The following is an 18,718-nucleotide window of genomic DNA, read 5'->3' as shown; positions in this document are numbered from 1 at the left end:
TCCAGGTCAGGTGCGCCTGGAGGTGTTCTGTGTGTGCTCCAGGTCAGGTGTGCCTGGAGGTGTTCTGTGAGTACTCCAGGTCAGGCGTGCCTGGAGGTGTTCTGTGACTGCTCCAGGTCAGGTGCGCCTGGAGGTGTTCTGTGTGTGCTCCAGGTCAGGCGCGCCTGGAGGTGTTCTGTGACTGCTCCAGGTCAGGTGTGCCTGGAGGTGTTCTGTGTGTGCTCCAGGTCAGGTGTGCCTGGAGGTGTTCTGTGTGTGCTCCAGGTCAGGTGCGCCTGGAGGTGTTCTGTGTGTACTCCAGGTCAGGTGCGCCTTGAGGTGTTCTGTGACTGCTCCAGGTCAGGTGTGCCTGGAGGTGTTCTGTGTGTGCTCCAGGTCAGGCGTGCCTGGAGGTGTTCTGTGACTGCTCCAGGTCAGGCGTGCCTGGAGGTGTTCTGTGACTGCTCCAGGTCAGGCGTGCCTGGAGGTGTTCTGTGACTGCTCCAGGTCAGGTGTGCCTGGAGGTGTTCTGTGACTGCTCCAGGTAAAGCGTGCCTGGAGGTGTTCTGTGTGTACTCCAGGTCAGGCGTGCCTGGAGGTGTTCTGTGACTGCTCCAGGTCAGGCGTGCCTGGAGGTGTTCTGTGTGTACTCCAGGTCAGGCGTGCCTGGAGGTGTTCTGTGTGTGCTCCAGGTCAGGTGTGCCTGGAGGTGTTCTGTGTGTGCTCCAGGTCAGGTGCGCCTGGAGGTGTTCTGTGTGTACTCCAGGTCAGGTGCGCCTTGAGGTGTTCTGTGACTGCTCCAGGTCAGGTGTGCCTGGAGGTGTTCTGTGTGTACTCCAGGTCAGGCGTGCCTGGAGGTGTTCTGTGACTGCTCCAGGTCAGGCGTGCCTGGAGGTGTTCTGTGACTGCTCCAGGTCAGGCGTGCCTGGAGGTGTTCTGTGACTGCTCCAGGTCAGGTGCGCCTGGAGGTGTTCTGTGTGTGCTCCAGGTCAGGCGTGCCCGGCCAGCGGAGGCCGGCTGGCTGCACTTAGGTGACTCACTGCGCCTGCTCCAGCATTTGCACACAGGCAGTGAGGACACACGCTGTCCCCCAGCCAGGTAGGACGACGTTGGCTTTGCACTGGACTCCTGTGCCAGTTTGGAGGAAGGAAGGTGCAGATGTAGGACTACCGGGTGTCGGCCACTGCCCGCCCAAGTTCATGCGCCAGCCTTGCCGTGCCTCTGGGACAACAGGAACTTGTGGCCACTGTTGGCAGGAGAGGATTCAGGACCCTGTGTGGAGACTATATGAGATGGGGTGTCACCTGTGTGTGTGTGTGAGTCTATGAGATGGGTGTCACCTGTGTGTGTGTGTGAGTCTGAGATGGGTGTCACCTGTGTGTGTGTGTGTGAGTCTGAGATGGGTGTCACCTGTGTGTGTGTGTGTGTGTGTGTGTGAGTCTATGAGATGGGCTGTCACCTGTGTGTGTGTGTGTGTGTGAGTCTATGAGATGGGTGTCTCCTGTGTGTGTGTGTGTGTGTGTGTCTGTGAGATGGGTGTCACCTGTGTGTGTGTGTGTGTGAATCTGAGATGGGGTGTCACCTGTGTGTGTGTGTGTGTGTGTGAGATGGGTGTCACCTGTGTGTGTGTGTGTGTGTGAGTATGAGATGGGCTGTCACCTGTGTGTGTGTGTGTGTGTGTGAGTCTATGAGATGGGTGTCACCTGTGTGTGTGTGTGAGTCTGAGATGGGTGTCACCTGTGTGTGTGTGTGTGTGTGTGTGTGTGTGAGCCTATGAGATGGGCTGTCACCTGTGTGTGTGTGTGTGTGTGAGTCTATGAGATGGGTGTCACCTGTTTGTGTGTGTGTGTGTGTCTATGAGATGGGTGTCACCTGTGTGTGTGTGTGTGAGTCTATGAGATGGGCTGTCACCTGTGTGTGTGTGTGTGTGTGTGTGTGAGTCTATGAGATGGGTGTCACCTGTGTGTGTCTCTGTGTGTGTGTGTGTGTCTATGAGATGGCTGTCACCTGTATGTGTGTGTGAGTATGAGATGGGTGTCACCTGTGTGTGTGTGTGTGTGTGAGTCTATGAGATGGGTGTCACCTGTGTGTGTGTGTGTGTGTGAGTCTATGAGATGGCGCTGTCACCTGTGTGTGTGTGTGTGAGTCTATGAGATGGGTGTCACCTGTGTGTGTGTGTGTGTGAGTCTGAGATGGCTGTCACCTGTGTGTGTGTGTGTGTGTGTCTATGAGATGGGTGTCACCTGTGTGTGTGTGTGTGAGTCTATGAGATGGGTGTCACCTGTGTGTGTGTGTGTGTGAGTCTATGAGATGGGTGTCACCTGTGTGTGTGTGTGTGTGTGTGTGTGTGTGAGTCTATGAGATGGGTGTCACCTGTGTGTGTGTGTGTGAGTCTATGAGATGGGTGTCACCTGTGTGTGTGTGTGTGTGTGACTCTATGAGATGGCTCACCTGTGTGTGTGTGTGTGTGAGTCTATGAGATGGGTGTCACCTGTGTGTGTGTGTGTCTGAGATGGGTGTCACCTGTGTGTGTGTGTGTGTGTGAGTCTATGAGATGGGGTGTCACCTGTGTGTGTGTGTGAGTCTATGAGATGGGTGTCACCTGTGTGTGTGTGTGTGTGTGTGTGAGTCTATGAGATGGGTGTCACCTGTGTGTGTGTGTGTGAGATGGGTGTCACCTGTGTGTGTGTGTCTATGAGATGGGTGTCACCTGTGTGTGTGTGTGTGTGTGTGTGTGTGTGTGTGAGTCTATGAGATGGGTGTCACCTGTGTGTGTGTTTGTGAGTCTGAGATGGGTGTCACCTGTGTGTGTGTGTGCGTCTATGAGATGGGTGTCACCTCCTGTGTGTGGTGTTTGTAGAGATGGCGTCTCACATTCTTAGGTGGTCACAGCCCAAGGGATTTAATATGAGCAAGAATGGAAGCTCTCTGGTGTGGTGGTAGAAGACTGGGATCTGTGTTTTCTTGGGTGGTGATTCCAGCCTTCCTATCTAATGGCCCTCATCTGGACTGTCCTGTCTCCCACATGCGCTCTGGAATTCCCACCACAGGGCCTGGTGTGCCCAGTGTGCCCAGTGCCCTCCCGCTTGGCCCTGCTGCCACTCCTGTGCGGGGCCGCCGGCTGCCACCTCTGGCCTGGTGTTTCCTGAGCTCAGAACTCAGCTCGGACTTCTGGGTTTGATACTCCTGCGGCCTGGGCCCCGTTCTGCCGACCGCACCAGGCAGTACAGATTCTCCACCATTTGTCTGTCCCATTTCCATGAGACTGGTCTAGGGTAGGACCGGCCCTCGGGACCACTGTCGTTTTCTTTCCCTTTCTTTCTTTCTATCTTTCTTTCTATTTATCTTTCTTTTTTTTCTTTTTTTTCTCTTCTTTTCTTCCTTCCTTCCTTCCTTTGTTGTTTTCTCTCTTTCCTTCCTTCTTTCTTTCTTCCTTTCTTTCTTCCTTTCTTTCTTTCCTTCTCTTTTCTTTCTTTTCTTTTCTCTCTTTCTTTCCCTATCCTCCAACTTGATCTGAGGGCCTGGTGCTGTCCCTGAGCTTGTTTACTCAAGGCTAGTGCTGTTGCACTTGAGCCACAGCTCCACTCACGGCTTGGTGGTGCAGTGGAGATGAGGGCTCCCAGACTTCCTGTCCAGTGAGATCCTCATATCTCAGCCTGAGTAGCCAGGCCTCTAGATGTGTCCCACCAGCGCCCTGCTCTGAGTCTCTGAATGGTGGAGGGCGCACCTGGGTGAGGCTGGGGATCAGGGCGCCCTCCTGCTGGAGCCGAGTGAGCATACGTGAGCAGGAGTGAGCATATGTGAGCAGGAGTGGACATAGCAGGAGTGGGCAGGAGTGAGCATACGTGAGCAGGAGTGAGCATACGTGAGCAGGAGTGAGCATATGTGAGCAGGAGTGAGCATACGTGAGCAGGAGTGAGCATATGTGAGCAGGGGTGAGCAGGAGTGAGCATACGTGGGCAGGAGTGAGCATATGTGAGCAGGGGTGAGTAGGAGTGAGCATACGTGGGCAGGAGTGAGCATACGTGAGCAGGGGTGAGCATACGTGAACAGGAGTGAGCATACGTGGGCAGGAGTGAGCATACGTGGGCAGGAGTGAGCATACGTGGGCAGGAGTGAGCATACGTGAGCAGGAGTGAGCATACGTGAGCAGGGGTGAGCAGGAGTGAGCATACGTGGGCAGGAGTGAGCATACGTGAGCAGGAGTGAGCATACGTGAGCAGGGGTGAGCAGGAGTGAGCATACGTGAGCAGGGGTGAGCAGGAGTGAGCATACGTGGGCAGGAGAGCTGCAGCTGCGGCACCTGCTCCTGAGTTGCAGCTTCTGAACACCATGGCTGAGAACTCAGCTGGGTGGCTGTGGCCCAGGGTGAGCGTGGGCCTTGTCTGTGAACATGGTGCCCAGGGTCCTCCTGTGCGGACAGTAGCCGTGGGTGTCAGGACAGGGAGCGCAGGCGTGTGGCTAGGAGAATAACCCGAATGCCAATGGCTCACGGCTGTAGTGTCAACCACTCAGGAAGCTAAGTGAGGGCAAGGGACATCTGTAAGATTCTCATCTCCAGTTAACCGCCAAAAAGCCAGAAGTAGAACCGTGGCTCAAGTGGTAGAGCATTAGCTTTGAACAGAAGCTCAAGTACAGAGTCCAGGCCCTGAGTTCAAGTACCAGGACAGGCAAATAATAATAGTTAACTTAAAAAAAAGAGAAAATGATAGCACCTAGATACCTAGATTTCGTTCTAACCCAATCACAGCTCAGATGGCAGTGGTGAGAAATGACAAAAGAAATACAATTAAAGCCATATCTCCCGAACTATGCAGTACTCAGTAAGTAGAATGGCCCAAGACCCCCCCCCCCCCGAATGCTCAGCCCTTAAGTAAAATGGATCGGATCTGCACAGGGCCCTGTGAACCCTCCGGAAGACCGCATGTGCGGGGGTGCGCGTGCACCCAGAGCATGTGGGTGCAACTGTTGTACTGCAGAGGGTGTACTGTCAGACTGGAGGGCGAGTCTGACAGGAGCTCCAGACACGGAAGCCACGGTGTTCTCACGTGGTCTGTAGTGCAGCTCCAGACACGGAAGCCACGGTGTTCTCACGTGGGCTGTAGTGCGGCTGGTGGAAAAGAAGGCCTCACTGAAAATTTTTTCCTGAGCTTTTTGGGAACAAGTAAGTTTGATCCTTGACTTTGACAGTAGGAGGTGCTAACACCAACTGCAGTCAGAGGAAAAGGAGAAAGACCAGATAGAAACAAAAGCAGAGCTGAAGAGGAAAGCAGACTGGAAAGTTCCGTGCTTTGCTGTGACTTTCGGGGGAAGGTCAGATTACACCCCATGCCTCAGGAGGAAGGGTGGGCCCTGAGGAAGAGGAGGAGTAGGCTTTGAGGAGGAGGAGGAGGAGGAGGAGGAGTTGGCTTTGAGGAGGAGGAGAGGTGGGCCCTGAGGAAGAGGAGGGGGGAGGAGTAAGAGGAAGGGTGGGGGAGGAAGAGCCCCCCCCCCCACCGTGGGCCCCGCAGCCTCCCCTGTGTCGCTCCTGCGCCGTCCCGTGTTGTCAGGGCCTGCCCGGTGCTCCTCCTCCACCTCCTGGTTCTCAGCCCTTCTAGATGAGGACCAAGGCCCAGGGATGGGCACCTTCCATCACCACCGGGCACAGCAGCCTGGTCCCAGCCCCTTCTGCCCACACTGCTCAGACCAGAAGCTGACCCACTAGAAAAGGCAGCAGTGGGTCTGGGTGTGGACCACCGCTAAGAGAACTCACATCCCAGACGCCTTCCACGCCCGGCTGCGTCTCTCTCACTGAGAGCTGGTGTCGGGGCGCAGGGTGGAAGGCGTCGAGAGTGGCGTGTTCGTGTGAGGTCTCAGGATGGCTGGCAGTTCCACATGTCCGACTCTACCCTGAAGAAGGCACCAGAGTCACGGGGATGTCCTTGGCCATTTAAAGATACAGTATACAGTGGTGGTACAGAGCGTTCCCAGAAGTCAGGTTCTGACTTCTCGTTCAGTACCATGCCTTCCACCCTCCCCTCCCTACCCTCTAGTTAGGTAGTTCACGGTTTTAGTTGTTTTCTTGCCAATCCTGGGACTTGAAGTCTGGGCTTGGGCCCTACCACTGGAGCTGACTTTGTGGTTAATTGGAGATGAGAGTCTCGCAGACTTTCCTGCTCACACTGGCTTCACTGCGATCCTTGGATCTCAGCCTTCTGAGTAGCTAGGATCACGGCCGTAGTTCATTTTTATGTGATTGGATTGTATTGCTCTCTCCCTCTTCCACTCCCCTGCCCTTCCTCAACCCCCTGCCACAAGAATAGGCCAGCATTCACTTGGACATGGGCTAGCTCTTAGCTCCCCAAGTATGCCGTCCTTTAGCCAGCTTGTTTGCGTGTCATGCGTGTAACCCTGAATGTCATCCTGAGTGCTTGTGTGTTGCATCTTCCACACACAAGAGAACAGGTACCTTTTGTCTCTCTGAACCTGGCTGCATTGAGCATAATTTTTTCTAGGTCCTTGGCATTTTGAGCTGGTGAGGGCGGCCTGGCTCACCACCCCAGATGACCGGTGCACCACCCCACTGGCTCAGGTGTCACCTGTCACAGACACTGTGCTGCCACTGATGTCACAGTTCCAAACATTAGGTAGCGCAGACAAGTATTTAAACATACACGTGTCTACAAGCTGGGTGTGAAAGGTAGACACATCACACGTGTCCTTGGCAGACCCCTTACTCCCTGTGTCCTGCATGCGTCTGGCCATGTTCTCTGCAGGGTGTGGGCCGTCTCTGCAGGGTGCCACTCACAGGCCCCTGTGTGGCGGGAGTGGCCACCCCGTCTGGGTGGGGTTGGTGTTTCTGGGTGGGCCTCGTGTCCGTCACTGGTGAGCGGGCGTGCGTGGCAGTCCAATTGTCCGTGAAATGAGCACTGTCAACCAAGTCCTGGTGGGGTTTGGGTGTGCAAGGACCCAGACCCTGCATGTAGAGTGAGGGATGTGCACAGCCGCAGTTGAAAGGTCTGGTCCCATCTAGTCCACCAGCTGCGCCTTAGCTGTGCTGTGGGTACACCGGCAGGTCTGGGGTGGGGTGCACACAGGGCTGGTGTGGGGTGCACACAGCAGGGCTGGTGTGGGGTGCACACAGGGCTGGTGTGGGGTGCACACAGCAGGGCTGGGGTGGGATGCACAGCAGGGCTGGTGTGGGGTGCACACAGGGCTGGTGTGGGGTGCACAGGGCTGGTGTGGGGTGCACACAGGGCTGGTGTGGGGTGCACACAGCAGGGCTGGTGTGGGGTGCACAGGGCTGGTGTGGGGTGCACACAGGGCTGGTGTGGGGTGCACAGGGCTGGTGTGGGGTGCACACAGGGCTGGTGTGGGGTGCACAGGGCTGGTGTGGGGTGCACACAGCAGGGCTGGTGTGGGGTGCACAGGGCTGGTGTGGGGTGCACACAGGGCTGGTGTGGGGTGCACACAGGGCTGGTGTGGGGTGCACACAGCAGGGCTGGTGTGGGGTGCACACAGCAGGGCTGGTGTGGGGTGCACACAGCAGGGCTGGTGTGGGGTGCACACAGCAGGGCTGGTGTGGGGTGCACACAGCAGGGCTGGTGTGGGGTGCACACAGCAGGGCTGGTGTGGGGTGCACACAGCAGGGCTGGTGTGGGGTGCACACAGCAGGGCTGGTGTGGGGTGCACACAGCAGGGCTGGTGTGGGGTGCACACAGCAGGGCTGGGTTGGGGTGCACAGGGCTGGGTTGGGGTGCACACAGCAGGGCTGGTGTGGGGTGCACAGGGCTGGGTTGGGGTGCACACAGCAGGGCTGGTGTGGGGTGCACACAGGGCTGGTGTGGGGTGCACAGGGCTGGTGTGGGGTGCACACAGGGCTGGTGTGGGGTGCACACAGCAGGGCTGGTGTGGGGTGCACACAGCAGGGCTGGTGTGGGGTGCACACAGCAGAGTTGGTGTGGGGTATACACAGCGCTGGCGTGGGGTGCACACAGGGCTGGCGTGGGGTGCACACAGCAGGGCTGGTGTGGGGTACACAGGGCTGGTGTGGGGTGCACACAGCAGGGCTGGTGTGGGGTGCACACAGCAGGGCTGGTGTGGGGTGCACACAGGGCTGGTGTGGGGTGCACACAGGGCTGGTGTGGGGTGCACACAGGGCTGGTGTGGGGTGCACACAGGGCTGGTGGGTGCACACGGCAATGCCGGGGTGGGGTGCACACAGGGCTGGGGTGGGGTGCACACAGGGCCGGGGTGGGGTGCACATGGTGACCCCCGTTCCACAGCTACGCCCAGACCTCCATGAGAGCCAGCCTCACCTTCCACCGCGGCTTCAGGACAGGGAGGACCATGCGTTACAAGCTCCTGGCCGTCTTGCGCCTGAAATGTCACAGTCTGTTCCTGGACTTGGAGGTGAGCAGGGGCAGAGTCAGGCTCGGGCAGCCTTGTCTTCACTGTCTACGCCTCCTGGGTGTCGACACTGCCTGTGCACAGCGTTGTGAGGGAGCACTGGGGGGATATGCGGAGCACGTGTGTGCTTGAGTGTGCATACTGGAGTGGCAGGTGTACGCGTGTGTACCAAGGGCCCTGGGCGTGTGCCTGCACTCCATGCTGGGCGTTGGCCTCCACGCTGTCCTGTTTGCTCTCCTTGGCCGGTGATCCCCACACAGCACCTCCGTCACGTGGCCCGAGTGGGTGGAAAGTGCACGTTTGCTGTCCAGGAACGGTACTGACAGTTGTCTGTGTGCAGGTGAACAGCCTCCAGACCGTCTGCATAAATGTGTACAAGATCTTCCTACTGCAGGCCTACAGGTGGGTCCTGGGGCCCCGCTGCCACAAGGGGGCGGCACAGGGCCGGGAGCCTGGGCAGCGTCTGGGAGGCACAGGGCCGGGAGCCTGGGCAGCGTCTGGGTGGCACAGGGCTGGGAGCCTGGGCAGCGTCTTTGGAGGCACAGGGCCGGGAGCCTGGGCAGTGTCTGGGAGGCACAGGGCCGGGAGCCTGGGCAGCGTCTGGGTGGCACAGGGCCGGGAGCCTGGGCAGCGTCTGGGTGGCACAGGGCCGGGAGCCTGGGCAATGTCTTTGGTGGCACAGGGCCGGGAGCCTGGGCAATGTCTTTGGTGGCACAGGGCCGGGAGCCTGGGCAGCGTCTTTGGTGGCACAGGGCCGGGAGCCTGGGCAGTGTCTGGGAGGCACAGGGCCGGGAGCCTGGGCAGTGTCTGGGCAGCACAGGGCCAGGAGCCTGGGCAGTGTCTGGGCGGCACAGGCCCGGGAGCCTGGGCAGCGTCTGGGTGGCACAGGGCCGGGAGCCTGGGCAATGTCTTTGGTGGCACAGGGCCGGGAGCCTGGGCAGCGTCTGGGCGGCACAGGGCCGGGAGCCTGGGCAGCGTCTGGGTGGCGTTGTCCTGCTGCTTCGTCCTGAGTATTGCTGAGATTCCATCTCCGGAGACCTGGTACCTGTAGCGTCTCTGTGGCAGACTTGGCACCTGCGGTGTCCCCACAGCAGGAGAAACGGCATTCATAGTGTCTGCACTGTCCACCTGGACCTGGTGGAGAGGCCTCCCCTAGGCGCCTCCCTGTGGTGGGCTGGGCTGTCTGATGGCCTCCATCAGTCCTGGAACGAGAGCCATCATGGGCAGAGCGTGGAGGTGTCGGTTGGGGACGTGGGTTTGGGACCCAGAGAGCAGAGGATCAGGGCTGTTGCGATGGTGTCACTGCCTTGTGCCACAGGAAGGTGTGGCCAGGATGTGGCTCAAATCAGCCCAGGCGACACTGGCCCTGCCTGCTGTTCTGTTCTTTGTGTTGTCCTTGGCTGGTCCTGATGACGCAGACCTGTGGCCGGCAGGAGAGGCAGGCCGGTGCCTTGCCAGGCTTGGGCTGGGGAGTCGTCACCGTTGGGTTTTGCTCCATTGGGAGCCCGATACCACACGTCGCTCATTACCTGGACACACCCCATCAGGGCCATAGCACACAGGTGAACTCTGCTCTCCGAGGCTTCCTGTAGGGACTGCCCAGCTGCCCTGTGCAGCCCAGGGATGCGGACAACTTCCTGTGAGCCTTCTGTGGAAGGAGGCTGTCCTTGGAGGCTGCTCTGCGGAAGCTCTGGCAGAGGCTATTGTGTGGAGGCTGTGGTGTGGAGGCTGCTCTGCGGAAGCTCTGGCAGAGGCTATTGTGTGGAGGCTGTGGTGTGGAGGCTGTGGTGGTAGCCAGTGTTCTGTGTGGACGTGGCTTCCCCATCACGCACCTCCCTTGGTCACCAGAGCAGAGCACAGGGAGGCAGAGCCTGGGCTGAGCAAGGCTGGCCCTGAGTTCAGTGTCACGCGCTGCCTGTGCTCAGTGTGACACAGGTCGCAGTCTGTTAGTCACAGGAATTCCAGGGAGGGATGGTGGAAGAAGTTTTTGTCCCAGTATCTGTCATGTCACAGACATAGTCCTAGCCTGTGTTACCTGTCCTGAGTACTCAGAGGGACGGATTGCATCATGCTGTCTGTCCTTGTTGAGTGCACTGTGCTTTAGTACTCAGGGTGGTGTACTGTGCTCGGGGAGGTGGTTTAGTACTGTGCCTCAGTCCTCAGGGAGGTGGTTTAGTACTGTGCCTCAGTCCTCGGGGAGGTGGTTTAGTACTGTGCCTCAGTCCTCGGGGAGGTGGTTTAGTACTGTGCCTCAGTCCTCGGGGAGGTGGTTTAGTACTGTGCCTCAGTCCTCGGGGAGGTGGTTTAGTACTGTGCCTCAGTCCTCGGGGAGGTGGTTTAGTACTGTGCCTCAGTCCTCGGGGAGGTGGTTTAGTACTGTGCCTCAGTCCTCGGGGAGGTGGTTTAGTACTGTGCCTCAGTCCTCGGGGAGGTGGTTTAGTACTGTGCCTCAGTCCTCGGGGAGGTGGTTTAGTACTGTGCCTCAGTCCTCGGGGAGGTGGTTTGCACGGTGCTCCCCCGTCTGGTTCCGGAGGTCAGCCTGGCCTGGCAGGGCCTGTCGTAGACTCTGGCTGTGTGTGCCGCTCCCTTCCTTCCTGGACCTGTAGCGGGGAGGCCTGTGAACCCCTGACACACACCCCGAGACCAGGCTGCTGGGTTTAGCCCTGGGCCCCGGGGGCCCTCGCTCCTCGTGCTGTGTTCAGGGGAGGTGGGCTTGAGCTGGTGGTGTCCTGGCTCATGGGCATTGCGCAGCAGTGGGATCCAGGTGGCGGCACCCTCCCTACCCGCCACGGTAGGGAGGCGCAGAGCAGTGAACGGGTCCCCACAGACGCGGAAGACGAGCCAGGGGGCAGGACATGGGACGTGATCACGGAGACACACGGAAGACGAGCTGGGAGACAGGACACAGGACGCGATCACAGAGACACGCGGAAGATGAACAGAGAAACAGGACACAGGACGCGATCACAGAGACACACAGAAGATGAACAGAGAAACAGGACGCGATCACAGAGACACACAGAAGATGAACAGAGAAACAGGACACAGGACGCGATCACAGAGACACAATGAAGATGAACAGAGAAACAGGACACAGGACGTGATCACAGAGACAGGCGGAAGACGAGCTGAGAGATAGGACACAGGATGTGAATATGGAGACACAGAAGTCAAGGCAGGACACAGGACGTGATCGTGGAGACATGTGGAAGATGAGCCGGGACACGGGACACAGGACATGAACATGGAGAGACACAAGACGAGGTGGAACTTGGAACAGGATCAGAGACATAGCATGGCGACTTGGCAGCTAGGCTGGTCCAGGCCTAAATAAGGTCGGGGCACGGGGCCAGGTCACAGAACAGTCCCAGGCCCCAGACTGACAGGTTCAGCAACCTATCGGCCAAGTGCCCACCCACCCATCTCCCCACCCATCACCTGAGAAGGGGAGGTCACCCTTCCCCACCGGGAAGGTAAGGTCTGCATCTATGAGTCAGAACTCTCCTGGCTTACCTGGAACGGGGCATCTGCATTTTGAAGGATGGCTTGTCTCATCTCCAGGCCTGGGAGCTGGGTGGACAGCCCCCATCTCCCACCTGTCTGTAGGAAATGATTTAGGCTCAGTCTCCTTACTTCACTGCTAGACCAGGAAGGAACCTTTGAAACTCTTTATCTCTAGTTAAGCACAAAAAAGCCAAAGTAGAACTACGGCCAAAGTGGTGGAGTCATGCTCAGGGACAGAGCCTGGGGCCCTGATTTCAAAGCCCCAGGACTACCCCCCCTCCCCCAGGAAAAAAAATCTCAGGCTGGCTTCAAACCATGATCCTCCAATCTCAGTCTGCTGAGTAGCTAGGGTTACAGGTGAGCGCTGATGCCTGGCTGGCGTTTGTCAGGAATGCTTCTGGGCTCTCTGTCCTGTGTGGCAAGCGGGACCCTTCTCACTGGGCAGCACCGTGAGGCTGCGTGCATTGCTGGCTTGTCAAGTTCCAGAGGGTCAGGAGTACGGACAGGGTCCCTGTGCAGCACACCAGAATTGGTGATGGACTTACGTATGTTGCAGAGTGCAGCATGCAGCACTTGCGCACATGCCATTGTTTACATGTGTTACCTAAAGCAGTGCACACACATGATGAGCTCCCCGCCCTGTCTGCAGGTCTCACGCCTGTGTGCTGCAGCTCCCCTTTGACCGGGGCATGTGGACGTGTGTGCACGTCTGCAGGTCTCACACCTGTGTGCTGCAGCTCCCCTTTGACCGGGACATGTGGATGTGTGTGCACACGTCTGCAGGCTTCACGCCTGTGTGCTGCAGCTCCCCTTTGACCGGGGCGTGTGGACGCGTGTGCACATGTCTGCAGGTCTCACGCCTGTGTGCTGCAGCTCCCCTTTGACCGGGGCGTGTGGACGCGTGTGCACATGTCTGCAGGTCTCACGCCTGTGTGCTGCAGCTCCCCTTTGACCGGGGCGTGTGGACGCGTGTGCACATGTCTGCAGGTCTCACGCCTGTGTGCTGCAGCTCCCCTTTGACCGGGGCGTGTGGACGTGTGTGCACATGTCTGCAGGTCTCACGCCTGTGTGCTGCAGCTCCCCTTTGACCGGGGCGTGTGGACGCGTGTGCACATGTCTGCAGGTCTCACGCCTGTGTGCTGCAGCTCCCCTTTGACCGGGGCGTGTGGACGCGTGTGCACATGTCTGCAGGTCTCACGCCTGTGTGCTGCAGCTCCCCTTTGACCGGGGCGTGTGGACGCGTGTGTACATGTCTGCAGGTCTCACGCCTGTGTGCTGCAGCTCCCCTTTGACCGGGGCGTGTGGACGCGTGTGCACATGTCTGCAGGTCTCACGCCTGTGTGCTGCAGCTCCCCTTTGACCGGGGCGTGTGGACGCGTGTGCACGTCTGCAGGTCTCACGCCTGTGTGCTGCAGCTCCCCTTTGACCAGGGCGTGTGGACGTGTGTACACACGTCTGCAGGTCTCACTGTGTGCTGCAGCTCCCCTTTGATCGGGGCGTGTGGACACGTGTGCACATGTCTGCAGGCTTCACGCCTGTGTGCTGCAGCTCCCCTTTGACTGGGGCGTGTGGACGTGTGTGCACATGTCTGCAGGTCTCATGCCTGTGTGCTGCAGCTCCCCTTTGACTGGGGCGTGTGGACGCGTGTACACACGTCTGCAGGTTTCACGCCTATGTGCTGTAGCTCCCCTTTGACCGGGGCGTGTGGACGCGTGTGCACATGTCTGCAGGTTTCACGCCTGCGTGCTGCAGCTCCCCTTTGACCAGGGCGTGTGGAGGAACCCCTCATTCTTCCTGAGGATCATCTCCGACATGGCGGCCTGCTGCTTCTCCATCCTGAAAGCCCGGAACACAGGTGTGTGCAGAGCATGGGGGCATGCTGGGTGGTGCCCCGGTCCTCCCTAGCCCCCAGCCCCGGTCCTCCCCAGCCCCGGTCCTCCCCAGCCTCGGTCCTCCCCAGCCCCCAGCCCCGGTCCTCCCCAGCCCCAGTCCTTCCCGGCCCCGGTCCTCCCCAGCCCTCAGCCCTGGTCCTGCCCAGCCCTCAGCCCTGGTCCTGCCCAGCCCTCAGCCCTGGTCCTGCCCAGCCCTCAGCCCTGGTCCTGCCCAGCCCCCAGCCCCAGTCCTCCCCAGCCCCCAGCCCCCAGCCCTGGTCCTCCCCAGCCCCCAGCCCAGCTTGCTCCCCAGGGCTCAGCCCCAGTCTTCCCAGCCCTCAGCCCAGCTTGCTCCCCAGGGCTCTCACTAGGATCCAAGGGTGCCTGCGGCCCTTTTCCCTCTGAGGCTGCACAGTGGCTCTGCTTCCGGGCCTTCCTGCTCAAGCTGGCCTGTCACCGTGGCACCTACAAGTGTCTCCTGGGACCACTCAGGACAGGTAGGTGTGAGTGAGCACTCCCGCATGGCCCAGCCCCCCCCCTTCCTGGCAAGTATCCTGCCATTGACTCCCACCGGAAGGGCGGCCGCACGGCAGCCCCAGGTGGTGGGCAGCTGTGGGGGCTGTCCTCCAGCTCAGAGCCGCCTCGAGCAGAAGGGGCAACTGGGGCCCTGCCTCCCCACCCCACCCCACCCCATGGGAGCTGCCCGACCTCGTCTTGGCTTGGGCCTTCCTTCCTGTCCCTTGCCTACCCCTGCAGTCCGCTGCTATTCTTTCGGGTCCCTGGCTTCTCTTGGCTAGGAGGTCTCTTGTCCATCTTGACACTGGGCCCCAGTGCATCCTTGGTGCTGGGCTGAAGGACTCTGGCCTCTTTGGGAGAAAATCTGAGCCCTGCCCTCTGCTGCAGCCCAGACCCAGCTGTGTCAGAAGCTCCCCAAGGCCACGCTGGCTGTCCTGCAGGCCGCTGCTGACCCAGCGCTGGCCACGGACTTTAAGACCATCCTGGACTGATGGGCCTCCCGGCAGGACCAGCTCTGGCGCCAGCTGTGGCCACACAGGCCAGCTCATAGCAAGTCTCGTGGTATCCCTGACACCTGTCCTGTGATGGTGTGAGGTCTGTCCCGGCGCCCTGCCTCCCGGGGTGGGCTCCGTGTCCTCCCCCGTGTCCTCCCGGGGCAGGCTCCTTGTCCTCCCCCGTGTCCTCCCGGGGTGGGCTCCATGTCCTCCCGGGGCGGGCCCCGTGTCCTCCCCCGTGTCCTCCCGGGTGGGCTCCGTGTCCTCCCAGGGTGGGCTCCGTGTCCTCCCCCGTGTCCTCCCGGGGCGGGCTCCATGTCCTCCCGGGTGGGCTCCGTGTCCTCCCCCGTGTCCTCCCCCGTGTCCTCCCAGGGTGGGCTCCATGTCCTCCCGGGGTGGGCTCCGTGTCCTCCCGGGGTGGGCTCCATGTCCTCCCGGGGCGGGCCCCGTGTCCTCCCCCGTGTCCTCCCGGGTGGGCTCCGTGTCCTCCCAGGGTGGGCTCCGTGTCCTCCCCCGTGTCCTCCCGGGGCGGGCTCCATGTCCTCCCGGGTGGGCTCCGTGTCCTCCCCCGTGTCCTCCCAGGGTGGGCTCCATGTCCTCCCGGGGTGGGCTCCGTGTCCTCCCGGGGCGGGCTCCATGTCCTCCCGGGGTGGGCCCCGCATCCTCCCCTATGTCCTCCCGGGGTGGGCTCCGTGTCCTCCCAGGGTGGGCTCCATGTCCTCCCGGGGTGGGCTCCGTGTCCTCCCGGGGCGGGCTCCATGTCCTCCCGGGGCGGGCCCCGTGTCCTCCCCCGTGTCCTCCCGGGTGGGCTCCGTGTCCTCCCAGGGTGGGCTCCGTGTCCTCCCCCGTGTCCTCCCGGGGCGGGCTCCATGTCCTCCCGGGTGGGTTCCGTGTCCTCCCCCGTGTCCTCCCAGGGTGGGCTCCATGTCCTCCCGGGGTGGGCTCCGTGTCCTCCCGGGGCGGGCTCCATGTCCTCCCAGGGTGGGCTCCGTGTCCTCCCAGGGTGGGCCCCGTGTCCTCCCCTGTGTCCTCCCGGGGCGGGCTCCGTGTCCCCTCCCCCGTGTCCTCCTGGGGCGGGCTCCGTGTCCCCTCCCCCGTGTCCTCCCGGGGTGGGCTCCGTGTCCTCCCCTATGTCCTCCCGGGGCGGGCTCCGTGTCCTTCTCATGTCCTCAGGAGGTAGATCCCCTGTGGAATCCTCCAGGAATGTGGAGGTGCAGTGGCCGTGTGGCAGGTGGAAGAGGATGGGCCCTGGGCGTGTGGCAGGTGGAGGAGGATGGGCCCTGGGCGTGTGGCAGGTGGAGGAGGATGGGCCCTGGGCGTGTGGCAGGTGGAGGAGGAGGAGGAGGAGGAGGAGGCCCTGGCATGTTACAGGCTGAGGGTCCCCCTTGCAACGGGAACTCTCCTCTTCACCCATTTGCGCCACGGGCGTGCGTGGGTGCGGTTGTGGGTGGGGGCTCCTCCCTCCTGTGTGCAGCACTCCCTAAGCGCCGCCGTCACGTGGACCACCCTAATGCCTGCCTTGGGAGCGGAGGGTGGGGCTAGGGTGCCCACGCCCAGCCTCACAACAGAGCCCCGCGCCCGCTCACCAGCCTCCTCTGCCGAGCAGGCCCCGGCTGTGCCCAGGGACCGAGGAGGGAAACACTAGGCCTGTAATCCGAGCCCCGAGGGCCAGCCTGGGCTGTAGAGAGACTACCTCCACAGCAGAAAAAAACCCATTAAAGGTCAGCTGTCTCCATGTGTATGATAAGATGTCTTGAGCGCCGCCCTACAGTCACCAGCGCACATGGTTGAGCTGAGCGCCCGTGGCTCACGCCTGTTACCCTAGCTCCTCAGGAGGCTGAGGACTGAGGATTGAGTTTGAAGCCAGCTTGGGCAGAAAAGTTAGCAATGGCTCAAGTGGGAAAGTACAGCCCAGAGTGGAAAAAGCCAGATGTGAGTGAGAGGCTGAGCATTCAAGCCCCAGTTCCAGTTCCGTCTGGTGCGCATGTGCCGCTCTGGCTGCTGGCCTCCGGGCTATGGGAGCTGGCTTGGGCAAGCCCAGCTGGGCTTGCTGCAGAGGCTCCTAAGTGACATCCAGATAGCTGTGAACCGTTCTAGAAGCTTCCGGAACAGACGTCCCTGGTGGAACCATGGAAACTGTCCACTGGCTGGTTGTAATGCTGCCGGTAGGCTTGAGCCCGGAGTTCACGGCAGTTGTTACTGCCTTGTCGGTGGCCTTTGGTGCGGCCTAGTGACAAAGCCTGGTGCGTTTACAACAGACCCAGGTCCAGGAAGCACTCACAAATACACTCGGGTGCCCAGAGTCTGTGAGGCTGGGCTGTGGGCCTGGCTGCTGACCCAGGGTGCCAATGGGAACAGAACTGGGCGGGGCTCTCAGGAGTGTGCACCAGGGCTCTGCACAGATGTGAAGCTACCTCCCTGCCTCGTGGGCCGGGGCCTCCGCTGGGGCTACAGTGACGGATGGCGGATGGGGTGGGTGGTGCGGGGCTCCCTGGGGCTGCCGTGACGGATGGCGGATGGGGAGGGTGGTGCGGGGCTCCCTGGGGCTGCCGTGACGGATGGCGGATGGGGAGGGTGGTGCGGGGCTCCCTGGGGCTGCCGTGACGGATGGGGAGGGTGGTGCGGGGCTCCCTGGGGCTGCCGTGACGGATGGCGGATGGGGAGGGTGGTGCGGGGCTCCCTGGGGCTGCCGTGACGGATGGCGAATGGATGGGGAGGGTGGTGCGGGCCTCCCCTGGCGTTGCAGTACCGGATGGCGTCGGTGGTGCGCAGTCAGCCGCTCTGTCGGGCTGGGCGTGGGGTGATGCTCTAACCCCACATCCTGACTAACCTAGTGTGATTTACCTGGTTTTTACCATTTGTGGGTCTACCGAAGCATTTAGCCCTTAAAGGAATCTTGCTCTGATACCACTGAAAGCATGAAGCTCTGTGTTATGTGTTTAAACCTATGGCAACTGCCAGGTGCCCTCAGGGCCAAGCTGAACAAAAGGGAAGAAAACGGCTGGTCTGGTCTCTCCCACGGCCGGCAGTCTGGGCTTGTCCCTTCCCCTCCCCCCCTTCCCCTTCCCCTTGCACCCCGCACCCTCCACCTGTGCAGGCCCGCAGTATGCTCTCCCCCAATAAACTCCCCCCCCCTTTCTCTCTCTGTCTCTGTCAGTGGTGGGGCTTGAACTCAGGGCCTGGGCATTGTCCCTGCACTCTTCAGCTCAAGGCTAGTGCTCTACCACTTGAACCACAGCGCCACTTCTGGTGTTCTGATGGTTATCGGACATGAGTCTCGCAGACTTTCCTTCCCAGGCTGGCTTTGCACTGCCATCCTCAGATTTCAGCCTTCTAAAGTAGTTAGGATTGCAGGCGTGAGCCACTGGCGCCCGGCTTAAACTCTTTTCTGTCTGGATCATGGTGGTGTCCTTTGGGCTGAACCCACATCATGGTGTGGACGCCTGGAATGGGATAGCGCCAGGAGTCGCTGAATTCCCTCCACGGTCTCTGAGTTTATTTGCCTGCTGGTCACACCTCCACGGGCCTGAAAGCCAAGGGAGCTCCACACTGGACTAATCACCTTGGCCTTGGCTGGGTGTGTATCCACCACACCATCTCCCTCTGCTTCTGGCTGGTGACTTCCTACAGGCCCTCTGTCTCTCTGTCTCTTTCTCTCTGTCTCTCTTACTCTGTCTGTCTGTCTCTCTCTGTCTCTCTCTCTGTCTCTGGCACCATGCCAGAAAGATCTATGCATGTTTGGCCAGTTACTTCCCATTTCTGGGACGTCTAAATCGAGTGTAATTCTGGGTGGACAGGGACACTTCCATTCATAGCCTGTACACTGACCAGACTCCCTCCTTGTGTTTCTTGTTCCCTTTTGAGCTGGGACACTCCTTTGAGGTGTCTCCTACATTTTCAAGGACTCCATAAAGTCAAAATGCCTTGTTTTTATTGCCACAGTTTCTGCTAGCCCAGTGGTCGATG

At 60.2% G+C, this 18,718-nt stretch overlaps 1 protein-coding gene across 1 annotated transcript in view; it reads left to right on the top strand.

The window, feature by feature from the left end:
• Tert (telomerase reverse transcriptase) overlaps window positions 1-16,567 on the top strand; it is a 39,786-nt gene extending 23,219 nt beyond the window's left edge. The window contains exons 12-16 of the mRNA XM_070042086.1: window positions 8,244-8,370; window positions 8,708-8,769; window positions 13,602-13,726; window positions 14,102-14,239; window positions 14,646-16,567. Coding sequence (XP_069898187.1) covers window positions 8,244-8,370; window positions 8,708-8,769; window positions 13,602-13,726; window positions 14,102-14,239; window positions 14,646-14,749 — 556 coding nt within the window. The 3' untranslated portion in view covers window positions 14,750-16,567. The remainder of the gene's footprint in view (window positions 1-8,243; window positions 8,371-8,707; window positions 8,770-13,601; window positions 13,727-14,101; window positions 14,240-14,645) is intronic.
• Window positions 16,568-18,718: the final 2,151 nt, after the last annotated feature.

Source organism: Dipodomys merriami, unplaced genomic scaffold (assembly GCF_024711535.1).
Source record: "Dipodomys merriami isolate MVZ:Mamm:240054 unplaced genomic scaffold, mDipMer1.0.p SCAF_32, whole genome shotgun sequence".
NCBI classification, from domain to species: domain Eukaryota; kingdom Metazoa; phylum Chordata; class Mammalia; order Rodentia; family Heteromyidae; genus Dipodomys; species Dipodomys merriami.
Note: the sequence above shows the minus strand (reverse complement) of the source record. Positions and strands in the feature narration are given on the sequence as shown.